Genomic DNA, 23,416 nt, shown 5'->3' with positions numbered 1-23,416 from the left:
GTACCATCTCAGAGCCCTGGCCCATCCCATCCAAGATCCTATCTCTACTGTGGCCATCCCTGATGCTTCAGAGGAAGGAGACAAAAAAACCCTCCCAGAATGTATTAGTGGGAGGATGTAGGATTCCTTCATGAACTGTTGTGTCTGGCTGAAACCCTGAAGCATGTCCTTTAGGAACATAAGACATGAACCAGAAGTGAGCCCCAGGGTTGCTGAGCCCTGCCCCATCCCATCACACTGTCATAAATTTATCCAACACTTTCTTAAAACTACTTAAGTTGTGCATCCCTACAGCTCCTATGAGAAGTTTGTTCCATAACCTCACCCTTCTGAGGGTGAGAAACCTTTCTCTAATTTCCAGCCTGAATTTGTCCATGGCCAGTTATATCCATTTGATTTTGTGGAAATAGGAAGACAGAATTAGGAAGAGGAGCTCCAGCATAACTTTTATCCAAGTGGTTATGGTACTCATCTTAAATGAGGGAGATCCCCGCTTCAAGTGTCTGATGAGGAGAAATGATTGAAACAGAGATCTGCCCCCTCCCAGGTGCATGCGTTCGCCACTGCGTTATGGGATATCTCTCAATTTCTCCTGTTCAAGACCCTTGGTGGGTCTAACTCCAGCACCCATTGGTTCCAATGGAGCTATGCTGATTTACACATGCTAAGGGTCTGGCCAATTGACTTCAATGGAAATACACCGGATCTGTGGAGGATTTCGCCCAAAGTGTCATTCAGTTATCTGAGCTGAGAATGTCCCAAACACTAGTTACCCACAAATTTATGCTTACTGACTTTAAAAAAATGAGAGAATCAACACTAACTGAGAAACCTGAATTTCCCCAATATATTCCTTAGAGCTGTTTTCACCTCCTTGTTTTTCAGGCTGTAGACGATGGGGTTTAACATGGGGGTCAAGATGCTGTACTGGATGGAGAACATTTCATCCAGAAACACAGAGGAGACTGAGCTGGGTTTTGTGTACTGGAGAAAACCTGTCACGTACAACAAGACAACAACAATCAGGTGGGAGCTGCAGGTGGAGAAGGCTTTATGCCTGCCCTCCGCAGAGCGTATCCTCAGGATGGTGGAGATGATGTGAATGTAGGAGATCAGGGTGAGGAGGAAGGAGCTCAACCCAAATACCACAGCAGAAGTAAGAAGGACCACTTGATTGGTGAGGGTGTCAGTGCAGGACAGTTGTAACAGAGGAGGGAGCTCACAGCTGAAATGGCTGATTTGATTGGGCCCACAGAAATGCAACTTGAGGGCAAAAACTGTGTTAAGAAGGGCATAGAAGAAGCCCATGGTCCATGCACCACTTACCAGCTGAACACAGATCCCTTTGCTCATTGTCTGCACGTAATGTAATGGATCACAGATGGCAGCATAGCGGTCATAAGCCATGGCTGAGAGAATGAAAATTTCAGCACCAACCGAGAGGATAAAAAGGAACATCTGGGCAATGCAGCCATTGACAGAAATAGTTTTGTGCTCTGCTAGGAAGTTCATCAGCATTTTAGGCACTGTGACTGAGGAATAGCAGATATCAACAAAGGATAAATGGAAGAGGAAGAAGTACATAGGGGTTTGAAGGTGAGAATCAGCTCTTATCACCACCATGATCACTATATTACCACCCAGAGTGATTAGGTAAATAACTAAAAACACAAGGAAGAGGAAAATCTGCATCTGTGGGTCACTGGAAAGTCCCAGGAGGATAAATTCGGTCACTGTGGTTTGATTTTTCATTGTCAGTTATTCAGGAAATCTGTGACCTGGAAGACCAGAAAAAAATGAAATTAACACTTATCATAAAAATAAATTGAAATAGTATGTGGAGATGATCTGTTCCATAGGCTGAATGTAAAGAGAGTCCTATTTCATTCTGTAAAATGTATGTTAAATTTAGAGAGAAAGAGAAAGAGAGATGGTATTTGTGTGTTTTAAATCGACAAATTAGGCTGGATACACAAAAGGACTTGAGCACCTAACCACCACTTTAGATGCCTAAATCTGAGAATCAAGTCTTACTGGTATTCACAAATACCCTGTTCAACTGTGACTAAGGGATAGTCTGATGTGAGGCTCCCTCAATCTCTCCCCTTGAAGCTGTACCTCGGTGGATATATCGTAAAAGAGGCAGTGTAGGCTTACTGGATACTTGGTCTTCTGCATGTGGGGTGGCTGTTCAAGCCACCAGGCTATAGAGGAATGTATTCTCTCTCTGCAATCTGTCCTTATGACTTCAATAGAGCTACAGCTGTGTCACACAAGAATGGGATCAGGCAGACTGGTTACAATGAAACTATGGCCAATTTACAATAGCTGGACATCTGGCCAATCTAGAAAAATAATTACACTCTGTCAGTTGTTCTAGACTATTTTGTTGAAAACACAAATTAATACCTGTAGTATATAATTTGATTCTTACCTATTACAATCATTAGGATTTTTCAAGAAGAAGAAGAATCACAGAACTGGATGGGACCTCAAGAGGTCATCTAGTCCAGTCCCGTGCAGTCAAGGCAGGACTAAGTATTATCTAGACCATCCCTGACTGGTGTTTGTTCTGACACGTTCTCTTCAAAATCTCCAAAGATGCAGATTCCACAATCTTCCTAGGCAATTGATTCCAGTGCTGAACCACTCTGACATTTAGGAAGTTTTTCCTAATGTCCAACCTAAACCGCCCTTGCTGCAATTTAAGCCCATTGCCTCTTGTCCTATCCTCAGAGTTTAAGAAGAACATTTTTTCTCCCTCCTCCTCATAACAACCTTTTATGTACTTCAAAACTGTTATCAGGTCCCTTCTCACTCATCTCCTCTCCAGACTAAACAAAAACTTTTTTTTCAATCTTCCCTCGTAGGTCATATTTTCTAGAGCTTTAATCATTTTTTTGTTGCTCTCTGGACTTTCTCCAATTTGTCCACATCTTTCCTGAAATGTGGCACCCAGAATTGGACACAATACTCCAGTTGAGGGCTAATCATCATGGAGTAGAGTGGAAGAATTACTTCTTGTGTCTCACTTCCATCACTCCTGCTAATACATTCCAGAATGATGCTTTTTTTTGCAACATTGTTACACTGTTCACTCATATTTCACCTGTGATCCACTATGAGCCCCAGATCCTATTCCACAGTACTCCTTCCTTGGGAGTCATTTCCCATTTTGTATGTGTGCAACTGATAGTTCCTTCTTAAGTTTAGTACTTTGCATTTGCCCTTATTTAATTTCATCCTGTTTACTTCAGACCATTTCTCCAGTTTGTCCAGATCATTTTGAATTATAATCCTATCCTCCAATGCACTTGCAATCCCTCCCATCTTGGAATTATTCTCAAGCTTTATAGGTGTACTCTCTATGCATTATTCAAACCGGACCAAGAACCGATCCCTGCGGGACCCCACTAGTTATACCCTTCCAACATGACTGTGAAGCACTGAAAACTACTCTCTGGGAACTGTTTCCCAGCCAGCTATGTACACACTTTATGCTAGCTCCATCTAGGTTGTATTTCTCTAGTTTGTTTATGAGAAGGTTATGAGAGACACTATCAAGAAGAAATGAATATGACCATCAAACATTATCTCGATATAGTGACATAATTTTGAAAAGAGGGACCTGATAGAAAATCAATGGGACTTCTGCTCCTAACTCACTGAAACTCCATCAATGGGATTTTTGACTCAATTTTCTGCATCTCTGAATATCAGGCTGTACATACAGTAGAGAAGTTATCCTCCCCCCTTCCCCCCCGGAAGTGAATGATTTCATTGCTTTTTCCATTAATAACTGATGTCAAAATAGCCAATGTTCTGTCCAATGTCAAAATTATGTTTGTCCCCATACAACCCTAGAGAGAAACTGAACCTTTCCTCCATTATCAGCTCATGAGACAAATGCCTATGCAAACAGATGGACCTTGTACTAGAACCTGAATGTCAACACAGGCAGATTCTGTGCACAGAGAAATTCAATTCCAAGGGAATTTTCCAGAGAATGCCCTTCCCCTGACCTTCCTCCCCCCCCCACACACACAGCTGCTCTCGGCACTGTGAGAATGTGAGGGAAAATCAAAGGAAAATGAGAGCATTTGAGCATCTAAAATGCAGGAATTCTGTAGAGGGTTTAATGAAACTCCTGAGTACCCACACCTACAGAGTTGGTGCAGAGCATGGTTCATTGGCGACTTAAATTTTAGACAGTAACTTTACCCTTTTTATTCATAAAGATCTTGTATATTGTTAAAGCTATTTGTTTATAAAATCTCCCTTATGTAATACTGAGGGACAGTAATAATGATCATAATTAATGAATGTGTCCAGCAAACACTCTCTAGGCACACTGACATGATTTTAAAAAGATGGGACTGATTGTAAGTTAATGGAAGTTTTTTTTCCTAAATCACTTAAATTCCACTGAAAATTCAACCCAAAAGGACATTTGACTCAGGATACTGCACATCTGAATATCAGGCTGTTCCTACCCTGCCCTCAAGGAATTTACATTGATTTTTAGTGGAAATGGAAAGGAAGCCAAAGTTCTGTCCAATATGAAATCTATTTTTATCCAATATGTGTCCCAGAGAGAAAATCAATCTTTTTCCAATTATCAGCTAATCAGACAAATACCCAAGCAAAGAGACGGACCTTGCCTGAGTGATAACAAAGGCACTGTTTATAGTGATACCAAAAGCTAAGTGCCTTCTCTAGAGAATGCCCTGCCCCTAATCTACTCATCCCCCAACACACAGACTCCAAAAGTAGAAACTACTGTTATCCTGCATTAGCTAATCTGTTTTCTCAGCACTGCCTCGAGAAATACACAAAGAAAGAGATGGCTGGGTTGCCAGCCATGACCTCTATGGGGCTCTGTGTGAGCTGACAGTTGCATTCAGGCAGAAGTCAAAGGGACTCTTCAGAGAGAACCACCTCTAGATGGGGTATGGGGGGTAGAACTTGGTCCTTTGAAATTAAAAGGAAAATAAACGATTGTAATGAATAAAAACATGAATCAACTCACCTGCCTTTTTAATGTGGATCATAAATGTGGTGAGATCAGTCTGATCTGTGAGTTCCTGTTTTTTTGTTTTCTTAGTCTATCTGCTAAATTATTGATTTGTCTGTCTAATCTCTCTATCTGCCTCTGGGAAACAGCGTCTAAGGAAGTCTTTTTTTTTTTCAGGAGTAGTAAGAGACTTCAAGGCTTATCAGTGGGAGTGGAAGAAAGATCCTTTCCTTAGCTGACTCCAAGACTAAGAGCTGATTTCTTGAGAGCTGTTTAAATGCTGTCTTGTTCCCCCTGGAACAAGATCCCTGAAGTTCACTCTCTGTGACTGGGTACCAATAACACCGAGTTGGGTGTATGTTTCATAAGCATGAGGGTACTGAAGCTTAGATTATGAAAAGAGCCCAAGAGATTTAGGTTTCCAGTCTCAGGGACAGTCAATTAATAAGACATTTATTTAGGCTCAGATTCTCCCAAGTAGGCTAAGGAGTTAGACATTCAAATAGCAAATAATTTCCTCTCCCTAGACTCCTTTGAAGATGATAGCCATAATATCTAATAACCACAAGAGGGCAGTGATGGTGAAAACATGATAATTGGCCATCCATCCTTAAACATCACCAATATATGGATACATAAGTTAAGGAATGAGAAAGACTCATAGACTTTAAGGTCAGAAGGGACGATTATGATCATCTAGTCTGACCTCCTGCACAACACAGGCCACAGAATCTCAGCCGCCCACTCCTGTAACAAACCCCTAACCTATGTCTGAATTACTGAAATCCTCACATCGTGATTTAAAGACCTCAAGGTGCAGAGAATTCTCCAGCAAGTGACCCATGCCACATGCTGCAGAGGAAGGAGAAAAACCTTCAGGGCCTCTGCCAATGGGCCCTGGAGGAAAATTCTTCCCAACCCCAAACCCTGAGCATGTGGGCAAGACTCACCAGCCAGATACCCAGGAAAGAATTCTCTGTAGTAACTCAGATCCCACCCCATCTAATATCCCATCACAGGCAACGGGGCATATTTACCGCTAATAATCAAAGATAAATTAATTGCCCAAATTAGGCAATTTCTTTTCCCCCGGTTTATTCTTGACCTGCAGACAGAGCATGTAAATGGGAACAACATTGAATGGCTGAATAGTTTTATGTATCTGGGTATTCAGTTGACAGCAGGAAGTTCTGTATCCGAAGAAGTCACAGGTCTGATGGGTCTTATGTCAGTGGCATTTTAGTATAATTCAGAGGCCCCTGTTTGGGAAGCAGGATGTCTATGTGACAACTAAGGCCTGGTCTACACTAGGAGTTTATGTCGAATTTAGCAGCGTTAAATCGAATTAACCCTGCACCCGTCCACACAACGAAGCTATTTAGTTCGACACACAGGTCTCTTTAGTTCGATTTCTGTACTCCTCCTCTACGAGGGGAGTAGCGCTAAATTTGACATGGTCATGTCGAATTAGGGTAGGTGTGGATGGAATTCAACGTTAATAGCTCCGGGAGCTATCCCACAGTGCACCACTCTGTTGACGCTCTGGACAGCAGTACGAGCTCGGATGCTCTGACCAGCCACACAGGAAATGCCCCGGGAAAATTTGAATTCCTTTTCCTGTCTGCCCAGTTTGAATCTCATTTCCTGTTTGGACATCATGGCGAGCTCAGAAGCACTGGCAGCGATGCAGAGCTCTCCAGCAGAGGTGTCCATGCAATCTCATAATAAAAAGAGTGCCCCAGCATGGACTGACTGGGAAGTCTTGGATCTGATCGCTGTGTGGGGCGATGAGTCTGTGCTTTCGGAGGTGCGCTCCAAAAAACGGAATGCAAAGACCTATGAGAAGGTCTCCAAAGCCATGACAGACAGAGGATACAGCCGGGATACAACGCAGTGCCGCGTGAAAATCAAGGACCTGAGACAAGGCTACCAAAAGATCAAAGTGGCAAACGGACGCTCCGGATCCCAGCCCCAGACATGCCGCTTCTACAAGGCATTGCATTCCATTCTAGGTGCGGCCGCCACCACTACCCCAACACTGACCGTGGTCTCTGACGATGGGATAGTGTTGACGGCCATTTCCTCGGAGATGTTCGCGGACGGGGAAGATGAGGAAGCAGATGAGGAGGACGAGGCAGTCGACAGCGCTTACAACGCTGATTTCCCCGACAGCCAGGATCTCTTCATCACCCTCACTGAGATCCCCTACCAACCCTCCCCAGCCGTTAACCCGCACCCTGAATCAGGGGAAGGATCAATCGGTACCTGCTTTAAACATGTAAACATTTATTTTTAACAGAGCAGGAATATTAACTATGCAAAAAGAAGGTCAATATATATGGGAATAGAACAGAAATCCTCTTGGGAGATCTCCACAAAGCTCTCCTTGTGGTAATCGAAAAGCCTCCGCAGGAGGTTCCTGGGGAGAGCGGCCTTATTGGGTCCTCCATGGTAGGACACTTTTCAGCGCCAGGCTATCAGCAGGTACTCTGGGAGCATTGCCTCGACGAGCATGGCGGCATAGGCCCCTGGTTTGTGCTGGCTGTCACGCAGCATGCGGTCTCTATCTCTGTCAGTGATCCTCCTCGGGGTGATCTCGCTCAGGGCGTCCTGCTTTGAATTAGGGGAATGTTAGTATTGGGAATGCTTGACTGTTCCTTTACATTACAATAAGCATCGGTTTACAGCCACGTGGTGGAGGCGGTAGAGGGGCAGCATACAGGGATCTTTCCCGGGGACAGCCGCGAGGGGGTGGAACAGGGGCAGAGTTCATGTTTTCCAGATTGCCGGCAGCAGGAACTTGCAAACGCTATGACCATTGCTTTGAGCGTGAAAGGAGGGCACTGCTATACATTAAGGTTTAAGCAGCCAAAAGTCTACGGCTTACCATGTGTGCCTGCTCCATGAATTCTGCTGTCCTGCCCTGCTTGTCTGATCTCCACTGCAAGACCCCAGGCAATGAATGCGAAGGCCGAAAATTCGAACTTGTCCTGAGTGCACATGAGATAGGTGCTGTGCATGGTCTTGTTCACAGAGACAGATTAGACTATGTTCATTGTTCGCAAAAATGTATCTTTGTAAGGAATTCACTCCCTTTTTCCCATCACACAGCTGCGACTGTTTCCTGACCTGCCCCGGCATCCCCCTCAGAGGCTGGAGCAGATTAGGCGGCGAAAGAAAAGGACATGGGACGAGATGTTCTCTCAACTTATGGGCTGCTCCCGAGCCGAGGTGGCACAGCAGACCCAGTGGAGGGAGAACATGTCTCAGTACCAGCGCTCACACAGTGAACGGGAGGAGAGGTGGCGGCGGGAGGACCAGCAGGCGACTCAAACGCTGCTTGGACTAATGAGGGAGCAAACGGACATGCTCCGGCACCTTGTGGATGTTCTGCAGGACCGCAGGCAGGGGGACAGAGCCCCACTGCAGTGTATCTGTAACCGCCCTCCCCCGCCACAAAGTCCCATACCCCCCTTACCCAAAGTAACAAGAAGGAGGGGTGCCAGGGGCCGTGAAAACTGTCACTCAACCCCTGCAGAGTGCTCAATTAACAAAAAGCTCTCCTTCCCTAAATTTTGAGAAGTCCTTCCCTTCCTGACTCACCCAAGCCCCCATCCCAGTTTCATCCCCTAACTGTCTAGGTGATAATAAAAAAGACTTTTCTGTTAATTACTGTTTCTGTCATGTTCTTTTAGAGGAGACTGTGTTTCAAGGGGGGAAGGGGTTTGGTAATTGGACAGGTCAGTCACCTTTACCAGGGATCAGACATGGGGGCAGGTTCAGGAGCAGGTCACACACACAGTGCAGTCTCTAGGCACCCTGGTCAGTCTGGGAGGTTGTTTTCATGTTCTGTTTTGGGGGTTCTATGTGACTTTGTGGCGGGGGAGGGTGGTTAGAGATCTTATGCAGCGGTCCTTATCCTGGATCACAGAGCCACCCAGCAGCTGATCTGTAACCGTCCTCCCCCGCCACAAAGTCACATAGCCCCCACACACAGAGTCCCGAGAAGGAGGGGTGGCCGGCTCTGCTGAAACAACCAGTCCGCCACTGCGCACCGCTCTAGGAGCAGGAGCCTGTCATTCCTCGAGTTTAGAAGCAGTCTTTCAAGCACTACACACCCTACCCACCACAGTCTGCATCCCAGTTTTAACCCTTTACCGCGAAATCAGTACTAAAGAAAACAGTGTTTATTAACAAAGTTCCATGTATTTTATTTTTAAACGTGTGTTGGAAGTGGGGGAACGGGGTGAACGGGGTTTGTAACTGCAGAGGATAGTCAACATTAACTGGGTAAAGAAACGGGGGCAGGTTCAGCTTCTCTGTAAACAAACTTAATAGTCGCAGGTTACCCTGCTCACTGAGGAACCTATCTTTCAAAGCCTCGCAGATGCACAGCGCTTCCTGCTGGGCTCTTCTAATCGCACGGCTGTCTGGCTGGGCGTAATCAGCAGCCAGGCTATGTGCCTCAACCTCCCATCCCACCATAAAGGTCTCCCCCTTGATCTCACAGAGATTGTGGAGCACACAGGAAGCTGCAATAACAATGGGGATAGATCTGAGCGAGTCAGTAAGCTTCTCCATCTCCCCTTGAGACATCCGAAAGCACACTCCACCACCATTCTGCATTTGCTCAGCCGGTAGTTGAAGAGTTCTTTGTCACTGTCCAGGGCGCCTGTATAGGGCTTCATGAGCCAGGGCATTAGCGGGTAGGCTGGGTCCCCGAGGATCACTGTAGGCATCTCCACATCCCCAACAGTTATGTTGTGGTCCGGGAGGAAAGTACCTTCCTGCAGGCGTCTAAACAGACCAGAGTTCCTGAAAACACGCGCGTCATGAACCTTGCCCCGCCATCCGACGTTGATGTTGGTAAAATGTCCCCTATGGTCCATCAGTGCTTGCAGCACCATTGAAAACTAGCCCTTTCGGTTAACATACTGGCTGGCCTGGTGGTCCGGTCCCAGGATAGGGATGTGAGTTCATAGAATCATAGAATCTCAGGGTTGGAAGGGACCTCAGGAGGTCATCTAGTCCAACCCCCTGCTCAAAGCAGGACCAAACCCAACTAAATCATCCCAGCCAGGGCTTTGTCAAGCCTGACCTTAAAAACCTCTAAGGAAGGAGATTCCACCACCTCCCTAGGTAACCCATTCCAGTGCTTCACCACCCTACTAGTGAAAAAGTTTTTCCTAATGTCTAACCTAAACCTCCCCCTCTGCAACTTGAGACCATTACTCCTTGTTCTGTCATCTTCTACCACTGAGAACAGTCTAGATCCATTCTCTTTGGAACCCCCTTTCAGATAGTTGAAAGCAGCTATCAAATCCCCCCTCATTCTTCTCTTCTGCAGGCTAAACAATCCCAGTTCCCTCAGCCTCTCCTCATAAGTCATGTGCTCCAGCCCCCTAATCATTTTTGTGGCCCTCCGCTGAACTCTCTCCAATTTATCCACATCCTTCTTGTAGTGTGGGGCTGTCATAGGTCTTCTCCCCCACTTGGAGCTTTTGGGTTCCAAGATGGGGACCTGCATGGACTCCTCTAAACTAAAATCCTAGTTTAGATCTGGTTCTCGCTGCCACCAGTTAAGTTTAAAGTGGGTAACACACTGCCTGTCCCCCAAACTTCCCCTGGGGAACCCAGATTCAAACCCCCTGAATCTCACCAGAGAGAGAGAAACAGCCAGTTCCCCTCCCCCCCTTCCCTCTCTCCAGCCTGCTCCGGAGAGATTACACACCTCAAATCCTTGACTCAACACAAAGAGGGAATCACCTCCCCCTCCCCTTTCCTAGTTCTGGAGAGAGATACCTTGATTCAAACTCCTTGAATCAAACAAAGAGGGATTGCCTATCCCCCCTCCCTTTCCCCTAGTCCTTGGGAAAAATACCTTGATTCAAACTCCTTGAAACAAACAAAAAGGGATTCACTTTTCCCCCTCCCCTTCCCTTAGTCCTTGGGAAAATACCTTGATTCAAACTCCTTGAATCAAACAAAGAGGGATTCACTTTTTCCCCCTCCCCTTTCCCTGAAAATCCAAACAAGGGAAGAAATCAATCAGGTTCTAAAAGAAAAAAAATTATTAAAGAAAGAAAAAAAGTACACTATCTCTGTAATACCAGGATGGAAAAATCACAGGGTTTAACTTATAAAAACTGGAGAGACTTCCCCTCCCTCCTCCTCAGAATAATCAGAGTAACAGCAAACAGAAATAAAGAATTTCCTTCAGCAAACACACAACTGCAAATGTAGAAATCAAATTATAAGACTAATTTGCCTTTCTAATACTCACTATACTGGATAGTAGGAAATACTCAAGGAGAACTTGGAGACATGTCTGGCCTCTCTTAGATCCAAAGAGAGCACACAACTTAAACAAAGAACACAGACAAAGCCTTCCCTCCACTGAGATTTGAAATTATCCTGTCCCTTGATTGGTCCTCTGGTCAGGTGTTCATCAGGTTACTGAGCTTGTTAACCCTTTACAGGTAAAAGAGACTTTAACCCTTAACTATCTGTTTATGACAGGGGCCCAAAACTGGACACAGTACTCCAAATGAGGCCTCACCAGTGCTGAATAGAGGGGAATGATCACATCCCTCGATCTGTTGGAAATGCCCCTACTTATACAACCCAAAATGCCATTAGCCTTCTTGGCAACAAGGGCACACTGTTGACTCATATTCAGCTTTTCGTCCACTGTAACCCCTAGGTCCCTCTCTGCAGAACTGCTGCCCAGCCATTCGGTCCCTAGTCTATAGCAGTGCATGGGATTCTTCCGTCCTAAATGCAGGACTCTGCACTTGTCCTTGTTGAACCTCATCATATTTCTTTTGACCCAATCCTCTAACTTGTCTAGGTCCCTCTATATCCTATCCCTACCCTCCAGTGTATCAACCACTCCTCCCAGTTTAGTGTCATCTGCAAACTTGCTAAGGGTGCAGTCCACACCATCCTCCAGATCGTTAATTAAGATATTGAACAAAACCGGCCCCAGCACCGACCCTTGGGGCACTCCACTAGATACCGGCTGCCAACTAGACATGGAACCATTGATCACTACCCGTTGAGCCCGACCCTCTAGCCAGTTTTCTATCCACCTTACCGTCCATTCATCCAGCCCAGACTTCTTTAACTTGCTGGCAAGAATACTGTGGGAGACTGTATCAAAAGCTTTGCTAAAGTCCAGAAATAGCACATCCACTGCTTTCCCCTCATCCACAGAGCCGGTTATCTCATCATAGAAGGCAATTAGGTTAGTCAGGCATGACTTGCCCTTGGTGAATCCATGCTGACTGTTCTTGGTCACTTTCCCCTCCTTTAAGTGGTTCAGAATTGATTCCTTGAGGACCTGTTCCATGATTTTTCCAGGGACTGAGGTGAGACTGACTGGCCTGTAGTTCCCTGGATTTTCCTTCTTCCCTTTTTTAAAGATGGGCACTACATTAGCTTTTTTCCAGTCATCCGGGACCTCCCCCGATCGCCATGATTTTTCAAAGATAATGGCCAATGGCTCTGCAATCTCATCGGCCAACTCCTTTAGCACCCTCGGATGCAGCGCATCCGGCCCCATGGACTTGTGCTCGTCCAGCTTTTCTAAATAGTCCCGAACTACTTCTTTCTCCACAGAGAGCTGGTCACCTCCTCCCCATACCGTGCTGCACAGTGCAGCTGTCTGGGAGCTGACCTTGTCTGTGAAGACAGAGGCAAAAAAAGCATTGAGTACACTAGCTTTCTCCACATCCTCTGTCACTAGGTTCCCTCCCTCATTCAGCAAGGGGCCCACACTTTCCTTGACTTTCTTCTTGTTGCTAACATACCTGAAGAAACCCTTCTTGTTACTCCTAACATCTCCGGCTAGCTGCAACTCCAAGTGTGATTTGGCCTTCCTAATTTCACTCCTGCATGCCTGAGCAATACTTTTATACTCCTCCCTGGTTATTTGTCCAATCTTCCACTTCTTGTAAGCTGTTTTTTTGTGTTTAAGACGAGCAAGGATTTCACTGTTAAGCCAAGCTGGTCGCCTGTCATATTTACTTTTCTTCCTACACATCGGGATGGTTTGTTCCTGCAACCTCAATAAGGATTCTTTAAAATACAGCCAGCTTTCGTCAACTCCTTTCCCCATCATGTTATTCTCCCAGGGGACCTTGCCCATCACTTCCCTGAGGGAGTCGAAGTCTGCTTTTCTGAAGTCCAGGGTCTCTGTTCCATCTATAGCCCCACCGCAGTTTGGGAATCCCATCGCGTCCAAAGCCATCTGTGATGACCTGAACGTTTCCCAGGGTCACTACCTTTGAGAGCAGTAGCTCAACGATTGCATTGGCAACTTGCATCACAGCAATCCCTACGGTAGATTTGCCCACACCAAAGTGGTTCGCTACTGACCGGTAGCTGTCTGGCGTTGCAAGTTTCCAGAGGGCTATGGCCACTCGCTTCTGCACAGTCAGGGGTGTCCTTGCGCTTCAGGACAGTGGACAACAAGTCACACAGTTCAAGGAAAGTGCCCTTACGCATGCAAAAGTTTCGCAGCCACTGTGATTCATCCCAGATCTGCAGCACTATGCGGTCCCACCAGTCCGTGCTTGTTTCCTGGGCCCAGAATCGCCGTTCCACAGCATGAACATGACCCATTTCCACCATGATGTCCACGGCGTGGGGTCCCGTGCTTTGAGAGAGGTCTGTGCCACTCTCACACTTGATGTCCTCACCGCGCTGCCAGGAGCCTCCTCGCCCGATTTCTCAGCAGCTGACGGTGAAAAAGGTGGACGATAAGGTATGAGGAGTTGACAACGGCCATAACTGCAGTGATGATCGCAGCGGGCTCCATGCTCGCAGTGCTGTGGCGTTCGCGCTGTCACTGACCAGAAAAGTGCGCGAACAGATTTCCCGCCGGCGCTTTCATGGAGGGAGGGCGGGAGTGACGGTTGAATGACAACAGTCGACACATATTTTCCCCCAGCAGGCATTGGGGGCTCAACCCAGAATTCCAATGGGCAGCGGGGACTGCGGGAACTGTGTGATAGCTGCCCACAGTGCACCGCTTCCAATGTCGACGCTTGCCCCGTTAGTGTGGACTCACAAAGTCGAATTACTGTCCTTAGTGTGGATACACACGTTCGACTTTGTAAGGTCGGTTCCACAAATTCGAGTTAAGTAAAATCGAACTACTCTGGTAGTGTAGACATACCCTAAGAAACAAGTGTTACATGTTGCTCTGATGACATCCCTCTTATATGCAGAAGAAACATATCCATTAAATACAGCTGAGGAGTGGAAACTAAACAGTTGTCAATGTCAAAAGTTACAGCATATTCTACACTTCCATTTGTATGATTTGTCACAAATGAGGAGATACTTAGATGATCCCAGCAAATTAAATGTGACTATGTATCACTACCATGATTCTGAATATGCCTGCAGGATTCGGATCATACACAATCTTGATTGGGCTCAACCCATCAGGAAGTCGAAAAAAGGAAGTCCCTCCTGTTAGCGTTCGTTGGAGTTCTGAATGCAGACAGGCTGTGGGGATATGAAAATTTTGTCTGAACACTCAAGTGCATGCAATGTCATGTCTATAGGGAAGAAGAGATGTACATAAACATAATAGATGAATGAAAAACCCATTCAGTTGTGTTATATGTTATTTCTTTCTGTAGGATTTGCAGAAGGTGAGGGTGTCTGTTTCGTGAACTACTGTTGGGAGAGTGTTCTATGCTCAAATAAGACACATAATTAAACTGTGGAATTCCTTGCCACAGGGAGACATAGAGACCAGAAATGTAGGAAGGATCAGTAAGGGATTGCAGAAGAAAAACAGTGAGAGCTATCGCAATTCATTATAAGATTTTTGGAAAGGATAATAAATATGAAACTTTAGGTCTTAAACCAAACTCTAAAAATTAGAGACTCTGCTATGGGGCAGATTATCCTGCATCTTTGTACTGTCAGGTTACTGAGTCTTCCTCTGAACAGCTGGTTCTGGTCACTGTCAGAAAGAGGATTCTAGATTATATGGCAGATCTGACTCAATATGGCAATTCTTATGTTCCCACGACCACCGACAATGGCAGTACAAGACGCGAGCTATTATCTTCAGCAGCTTCATTTATCCAAAGATCTCAAAGGCCTTCATGTGGATCACTGTATATTCTATTAATTTAGATGGACTATATGGCCCCAAAGGTGCTAACATAACCCAGTCACTGTCCAGCATTAAACTGCGTTAAACAAGCTTCAGAATTTGGTATACAGAGAGCTCAGCCTACTTGTTACCATGGCAAACACACCATTAAACATCCTTTTTAGCTTTTATTAAAGACACAGAAAAGAAGGAAAAAACAATTAAAGCATTTGAAAAGGAAAGTTTTAAATAAGGCTTTTATTTTAACAACATCCGTTATTCCCCTCCGCTTTAGCTGAAGCAAGTTTTTGACAGACTTTTAGTCGGCATTAAAGATGGTAATGACTGTTCTTTTGGGGAAAAGAGAAGAAGTTAGTAGAGCTGGGCAGAAGTTATTGTTGCTGTTCTTGTTGAAGTCCGATCCCATTTCCTAAAAGACAAAACAAGAGCAAAGCACAAACAACGAGAGGGAAAGGAACAGCAAAGATAGAAAATGCAGCTTCAGTCTCTGGGGTTGTCTCTCATTTGCAACCTCACAGCTGGAGAAACACAGGCACTGCCCAAGGTCTTATTAGCCACTTAAAGATGTGTCAAACTTGTAGCAGCATCCAAAAGTTTAGGGCATTACTTTCAGTGACCTCTTTCTGGTCACAGGCTCACAGCAGAGCTGCAAAGTATACAGCCTTGTCCTGCTAAGACAGACTCTCATTGGACAGAAGGGAAAAGAGGAGGGATAACAAAGAGAAGAAATAAAGTGGTGAAGGAAAAGGAGACGAGGCGAAGGGGAGGAAGGGGAGTAGTGAGAGAAAGTCTCACATCTCAGGTGGTATTTGGGATTTAACTGGAGGCAGTGGTGGTTTCGTCTTCCTCCCTCTCTCTGGACCAGTCTGGTCAGGACATCTGTCAGGATTAGGATTAAGAAATTCTAGGGTCCCAGGAAACAGTGGGGTTGTCAGCCATGATGGTGATGCTCACTCCAGTAACCAAGATTTCTACCCAAAGTCTCTTTCTTTAAGAACCCCAAAAGGGACTAATGGATGCAGTCGCCCATCCCTTCATTACTTTGCTCACCAATTAAGCCTGGTTTGATACACTGATTTTGGGTCACTAATTTTTCGGTCTCACACTGTTTTATTTATGAGGCATGATCTTAGCACAGTTTGTGAGTTCTATCATGAGACCTTTTCATTTGGACTAATTCAGTCTCTCTTTCTCCTTCCCTTTAATGTCTTTTTCCATCACCATTTGCTATTATAGGCTATTGTAACATCTGAAAACTGAAACATACTTTTTTACAGTTGAGCTCACCATGAAGGTAAGTTTGTAGGCTGAATTATTACAAAGTGCATTCAACTCTGTAGTCCATCTGTGAGGTTCTTTAGCTCAAACCCAAATTACAGACGGTCATTACCATCAATCATCCATTAAGCACCAACAAAATACTAGTCTGTGCACAAAAAATGAAATTAAAGAGAGTCTATGACCCAGAGAGCTTAATTGTAATAGACTGAGACACTGGAGAAACCACTTCTTCATTATATATAATCTGTCCTATGTTCTACAGGAGGTCAGATTAGGGGATCACACTGGTCCCTTCTGGCCTTTGAATCTATGAAATCAGTTCCTTGTTATGCTTGGCAGTGTACAAATATTAGAGATGATACAGAAATTTCCATCACACAGGAAGCTCCGTACATTGACATTTCATTTAATCCCAATGCGGGCCCAAAAGATAATATGTCAACATTTTCATGAGATTAGAAATTTTAAAAGGTTTGGATGCAGAAATGTCTAAACATTTCATTTTTAAATTTGATTGTAACAAAACATTTCCTCTTTAAGTGTTCATTTCAAACAAAATCTTTCTTATTGAATGAATATTTTTATTTATAATGAGATTGAGAGGAGTCATTTGATTGTCAATTTAAGTGACAATATCAATTCAAAATGAAAGTTTTCATTTCAGTTGGACATTTTGAAACAAAACCTCTCATTTCATTTTGAAATGTCAAATTGAAAAGGAATCTTCCCCCCAACAAAAAAAAAGAAATATATTTATTCAAAATTCAGATTTTCCCACAGAAAATTTCTATTCTTGATGTAACCATACCTTCTGATTTTGTTTTCCAAACATAGGGAAAAAAATTGACCAGAACTAATAAACATAGAAGTGGTCATCATTCCTGTTCTAAAGAAATTACAGTCCAACAGAGTGATGCTTAGTAGGCAGGACACCCTGCAAAAGCAAGAGGGGACAATAGTTAAATTATGCTGTTTTCTATTCAATGAGCTGGTTGCAAAAGTTGTGAATTTTAATGAGAAAGAGGGACATGATTTTTTTTTCATGAAAATATTTCCATTTTCAACTAGCTCTATTCATTTTTTTGTGAAGAATGTGAAAGAAGAAATTCTTCCTTGAAACCAGGAGGAGAGGGTGGTATCTTTCTTAGCAGGGACAAGGAGTGCATTCTGTTAGTACTAGGCTGACATGGGAAGAGATATGGGATTACCAGAGGCACATGGATCAAGCTTCAGTATCTTGCTCTCCACTGACTTTTTTACTGACCCTGGGCATGTCACTGGGACTACATTTTTCCCATCCAGTAGGAGTAGGGCACCTAACTGGCCTAAACTCTTTTGAAAATCCCAGCCTGCTTGTTCACTCTTCATTTACCTGAGACCATATCTCTGTAAGTGCAACTTTGACAAAACATGGATTCTGAATCATAACTTTGTTCGCTGAGGCAAGATCCTCAGCTGACATATCTTGGTGTATCCCTGTTTCTTTCAGTGGAGTTAGTTTGCTTTCCACCAGCTCTGATGTTGCATCTAAGGGTGAATATCCCTGGTGTGCATAGTGCCAGCACCACTTCCTATTATGTTTAGGATTTAAGAAATTCGATGATACATGGGTCTTTCCAACTCAATTGTGACTGAAATTTGCGGAATGTAAAATCAATTTAGAATTTGGAAACTATGGGCCAGCTTCTCTGTTCATGTAAATTCACCTAGTTCCATTGATTTAATGGCGCTATGTCAATTTAGATGCAGAGAAAGATTCACAAAGGGACATAGCTGTTCTAATGCTGAGCATTACAGTGGATGACTTTTAGGTGATTTTTTTTTTAATCACTTGGTTTACAGAGTCTGAATTGGGCAGCCAGGCTCCCTAGACAGTGAAAGGAGAGTCATAGGCACCTAAGAATGGGATTAAAAAAATCCAGAATGATAGATGGTTCCTTAGCCAATGGGAAAGACCAAGCAGAGGGTAGTGTTCTAAATCCCGCAGTTATCACAGGAGTTCAGTTCCTATCTCCTCTGGAGGAAGGCACCTCCTTCACCTTGGGACTCTCAGCTGGGAAGTTGTTAACCCCACCAAAGTTGTGATACCAGTCAGCTCTGTGTTTTCGGGAAACCAGGTTGCAGTATTCAGCCTGTCTGACACATGAAGGACACATCCCCAGTAACTGCTTGAACCAAAGCTAATCAGAGAAAAGACTTACAGAGAGCAGTGAAGAGTGGTGGGAGACACACCTAGACCCCTCCTGACAAGGGTAATAGGATTAAGGCAACTCCCCTAGCCTTATCTGGATCACAGATGGGACAGGGAGGCATCTCCATTAGCATAGAGAATGGAGAACAGAAATTCCAAGACAAGAACCGCACTGAACTCTCGGACCAGAAAAGCAGGGAAGCATTGCATCCTGGGGGATCTCTGCTCCAGCTGTTAATGAACCTAGGCCTGCACACACCCATCTCAGCAGCTATCAATTATAGTAATGAATCCTTGACTGATATCCAAAATACTGAAGCTGCCTAATTGCATTGTGAGCTCCCTGGAAGGAATACCACCCATAGCCAAGAGTGATCAGCTCCTATTGTCTAGCCTAAAGAAAACCCTTGAGTCATCAATTTACCCATAAACAAATCTAGTGTTCTCCTTTGAACCATTGTTGTTTCCCTTCAACAACAACACCACCACCAACAACAAAAAAACCACGCTCAAGTAAGTGCTCTGATGAATGGATCCAAACCCTGCATCAGTTTCACTAAGACTTCATCTTCTCCTGACTGATTGTGCTGGGGGATCTCCCTTTCTCCAGCACTCAGGACACTGAACTATCACCATCACCTGGGAACCAGACCAGTTCAAGCTTTATGGAGTGCTAAGATCCCTCCCTCTCTCTGCTTTCTTTTCGACCTCAGGTATAACTTTTTAACCCTGACTTGTTTGATCGGGTATAGCTTTCTATATATGACCTCTGTAATCTTTTATATAGTAACAGTTATGTTTGTTTAGGCTCTCCTTGTGTGGTTATCACTATTATTCAATAAATAACTTTTATGATTAAGCTGGTTGCTTCCCTCCCTATCTCTCTGAACTTTACTCTTCTGTGTTTCTGACTTCCCATTATTCTGCAGCAACGCTACTCTTACCTAAGCTAAAGATCCTTGTAGCGCCCAAAAATCCTATGGGGTTTGTTCATCAAGTGGGTTACTACCAGAACAATTGTAATGTGGAAGTGGGGATAGGGACGTGCTGAACCTGTGACAGACAAGGGTGGCAGCTTGGAAGTGCTGCTCTACTCAGGCTACTGAGTCAAGGGGCATATAAGGCTGGCAGTTTGGAAGTGCTGATTGACCTGGTCCACTCAGACTTGCTCTGTTTACGTGTGTGTGTGTGCAAGCGCGCGTGTCAGCTGTTTCTGGGGCTGGAGGAACCCAGCCCTGGGGAACCCAGGTTCTGCAGGATAGCTCCATTGGGAGGGGACTTGCAGAAGGGAGATGTAGGGCTCCACATGAAGACACAAGTGACACAAGCAGTACATTGATAGAATTACAGAAACATCCCCTCCGCACCCCCCCCCAGAAGAGTAACCATAAATAAATAAGCATACCCCAAAGTAACAGGCAAATCTGGTAACAGGTGGCAAGAAACCATGGTGAGAGAGGGGAGAGAAGATGGAGGAATTAGGTGGAGGAAACCCCTCAACTTTTATCCTAGCAGTTAGGGATGTAAAAACTTCAAGTGCTTGATAATGAGAAAGATTTAAAAAAGGGATCTGCTTTCTCCCATGTGGGTGCCCTAACCACTGCAATATGGGATACCTGATATTTGTATATCTCAATCTCTCCTAATGGACCCTTAACTCCTTTGTGCATCTTGACCCAGCTGGGGATCACACTCATTATTAATGGTTGTGAGTGGACAGAGACATTAACAGTGATGAGTCCCATAAGATACTCCAGGTATTAAATAGGGTTTTCAACAAAACACTCTATAAGAACTACAGAATGTAATAGACAAAGATGTTCTTTTCATAGAACTGACCAGATCCTCAATGGTATGAATTAGCCATAGGTCAGTGGGTCAGATTGAAAGAAATATTGGCCTAGAGAGAGAGAGAGCATCCCCATGAATGGCTCTAGATCCAGGTGCTTCTAGCACTCACCCTAGATGGACACCCAGGTTTGACAGGTTGGATCACAGAAACCCCCTTGGGGCTGTCAACTGATGTTCCCAGACTACTTTTGCCCAACTTTCCTGCTCTGGCAGCTTGGGACTTCAGTTCCCTGCCTCGCTTGAGCCAGACCCGCTAGCATGCTGCAAACCCAGACCCAGGTCTGAGCCGCATCCCCCAGCAGCTGCAGCCTAAACTGAAAGCAGCTTAAGAAGTGTCCTTGTCCTCAACACTCAGATGCCCAACTCCAAATGGGGTCCAAATCCCAAATAAATGCCTTGTACCCTGCATAAAGCTTTCATAAATTGTTTGCCCTTTACAGCACTGATAGAGAGATATGCACAGCTGTTCCCCCCACCCACCACCCCCTGGTATTAATACCTAATCTGGGTTAATTAATAAGTAAAAAGTGATTTTATTACATACAGAAAGTAGGATTAAAGTGGTTCAAAGTAAAATAAACCCTGCATGTCTATGCCTAATACAATAAGAAAACTGAATACAGATAAAACCTCACCCTCAGAAGGGTTCCAGTAAGCTTCCTTTTACAGACTAGTCTCCTTCTAGTCTGGGTCCAGCAATCACTCACACCACCTGTAGTTACTGTCCTTTTTTCCAGTTTCTTTCAGTTATCATTGGGAGAGGAGAGGCTCTCTCTTGAGCCAGCTGAAGACAAAAGGGAGGGGTCTCCCAAGGGCTTAAATAGACTCTCTCTTGTGGGCGGATACCCCTCCCTCCCCTTGTGTAGAATTCCAGCTACAAGATGGAGTTTTGGAGTCACATGGGCAAGTCACATTGTCCATGCATGACTCAGAACTTACAGGTAGCAGCCATGGTTCACATGCTACCTTGAACGTCCTCATATAGATTTATGTGGACTGGAGCATTCCAAGATCCATTTTCCATTAAATGCTTCTTGACTTCGCACTTAACTTGCAAATTCCTTTCTAAAGAAGCTGACCAAATGCCTTACTAAAACTATTTAAAAACCAAACAAGTATAAAGCCAATATTCATAACTTTGAACACAACAATAACACATGCATACAAATAGGATGAATATATTCAGTAGACCATAACCTTTACACAGATATGTTACATTGCATATATAGCATAAAACAGTTATGTCATATACACATTCATAAGCATATTTCCATAAAGTCGTATGGGGTGCAACATCATACCAGGATCCCATCCCCTTTGCTCCAGTGTCTCTTCTACCCAATGGGAATGTGGCCTGCTGAGTTCAATGGAGCCACAGTGATTTAGACCAGAAGAAGCTTTGGCCCAGAATGTCAAATACTGAGCTGAGAATCTCCCAAACACAAGTTATCCACATTTCTATGCAATTTTTTTTAAATAACATTGACACTACTTGAGAAATTTGAATTTCCCCAATGTTTTCTCTACAGCTGTTTTCACCTCCTTGTTTTTCAGGCAGTAGATGATGGGGTTTAACATGGGGGTTAAGATGCTGTACTGGATGGAGACCATTTCATCGAGCACCACAGAGGAGACTGAGCTGGGTTTTGTGTACTGGGAAAAAGCTGTCAAGTACAACAAACCAACCACAATCAGGTGGGAGCTGCAGGTGGAGAAGGCTTTATGCCGGCCCTCCGTAGAGCGTATCCTCAGGATAGTGAAGTTGATGTGAATGTAGGAGATCAGCGTGAAGAGGAGGGAGCTCAACCCAAATACCACAGGAGAAGTAAGAAGGACCACTTGATTGGTGAGGGTGTCAGTGCAGGACAGCTGTAACAGAGAAGGGAGCTCACAGCTGAAATGGCTGATTTGATTGGGCCCACAGAAATGCAACTTGAGGGCAAAAACAGTGTTAAGCAGGGCATCAATGAAGCCTATTGCCCAGGCACCACTCACTAGATGAACACAGATCCCTTTGTTCATTGTATTCATGTAACACAATGGATCACAGATGGCAGCGTAGCGGTCAAAAGCCAATGCTGAGAGAATGAAAATTTCAGCACCAACTGAGAGGATAAAAAGGAACATCTGAGCAATGCAGCCATTGACAGAAACAGTTTTGTGCTCTGCTAGGAAGTTCATCAGCATTTTAGGCACCGTGACTGAGGAATAGCAGAGATCAACAAAGGATAAATGGAAGAGGAAAAAGTACATAGGTGCGTGAAGGTGAGAATCAGCTTTTATCACCACCATGATCACTATATTACCACCCAGAGTGATGAGGTAAATAACTAAAAAAAGGAGAAAGAGGAAAATCTGCATCTGTGGGTCACTGGAAAGTCCCAGGAGGATAAATTCGGTCACTGTGGTTTGATTTTTCATTGTCAGTTATTCAGGAAATCTGTGACCTGGAAGACGAGAAAAAAAACTGAAATTAACACTTATAAAAATAAATTGAAATAGTATGTGGAGACCATCTGTTCCATAGGATGAATGTAAAGATAGTCCTATTCCATTCTGTAAAATGTGTGTTTTATGTATACTTAATTTAGAGAGAGAGAGAAAGAGAGATGGTATTTGTGTGTTTTAAATAGACAAATTAGGCTGGATACACAAAAGGACTTGGGCACCTAACCACCACTTTAGATGCCTAAATCTGAGAATCAGGTCTTACTGGTATTCACAAATACCCTATTCAGCTGTGACTAAGGGATAGTCTGATGTGAGGCTCCCTCAATCTCTCCTCTTGAAGCTGTACCTCGGTGGATACATCATAAAAGAGGCAGTGTAGGCTTACTGGATACTTGGTCTTCTGCATGTGGGGTGTCTGTTCAAGCCACCAGGCTATAGAGGAATTTATTCTCTCTCTCTGCAATCTGTCCTTATGACTTCAATAGAGCTA

At 44.4% G+C, this 23,416-nt stretch overlaps 2 protein-coding genes across 2 annotated transcripts; both read right to left on the bottom strand.

Annotated features, from left to right (window-relative positions):
* Window positions 1-819: 819 nt before the first annotated feature.
* LOC123346257 (olfactory receptor 5V1-like) lies at window positions 820-1,752 on the bottom strand. The gene has a single exon (XM_044983556.1). The coding sequence runs from the start codon at window positions 1,750-1,752 to the stop codon at window positions 820-822; it is 933 nt and encodes a 310-aa protein (XP_044839491.1).
* Window positions 1,753-21,782: 20,030 nt separating this feature from the next.
* LOC123346485 (olfactory receptor 1009-like) lies at window positions 21,783-22,896 on the bottom strand. The gene has a single exon (XM_044983913.1). The coding sequence runs from the start codon at window positions 22,894-22,896 to the stop codon at window positions 21,964-21,966; it is 933 nt and encodes a 310-aa protein (XP_044839848.1). The 3' UTR covers window positions 21,783-21,963.
* Window positions 22,897-23,416: the final 520 nt, after the last annotated feature.

The sequence above is a fragment of the Mauremys mutica genome, chromosome 12 (genome assembly GCF_020497125.1).
Source record: "Mauremys mutica isolate MM-2020 ecotype Southern chromosome 12, ASM2049712v1, whole genome shotgun sequence".
NCBI lineage: Eukaryota > Metazoa > Chordata > Testudines > Geoemydidae > Mauremys > Mauremys mutica.
This window is presented reverse-complemented; position numbering and strand designations above follow the sequence as displayed.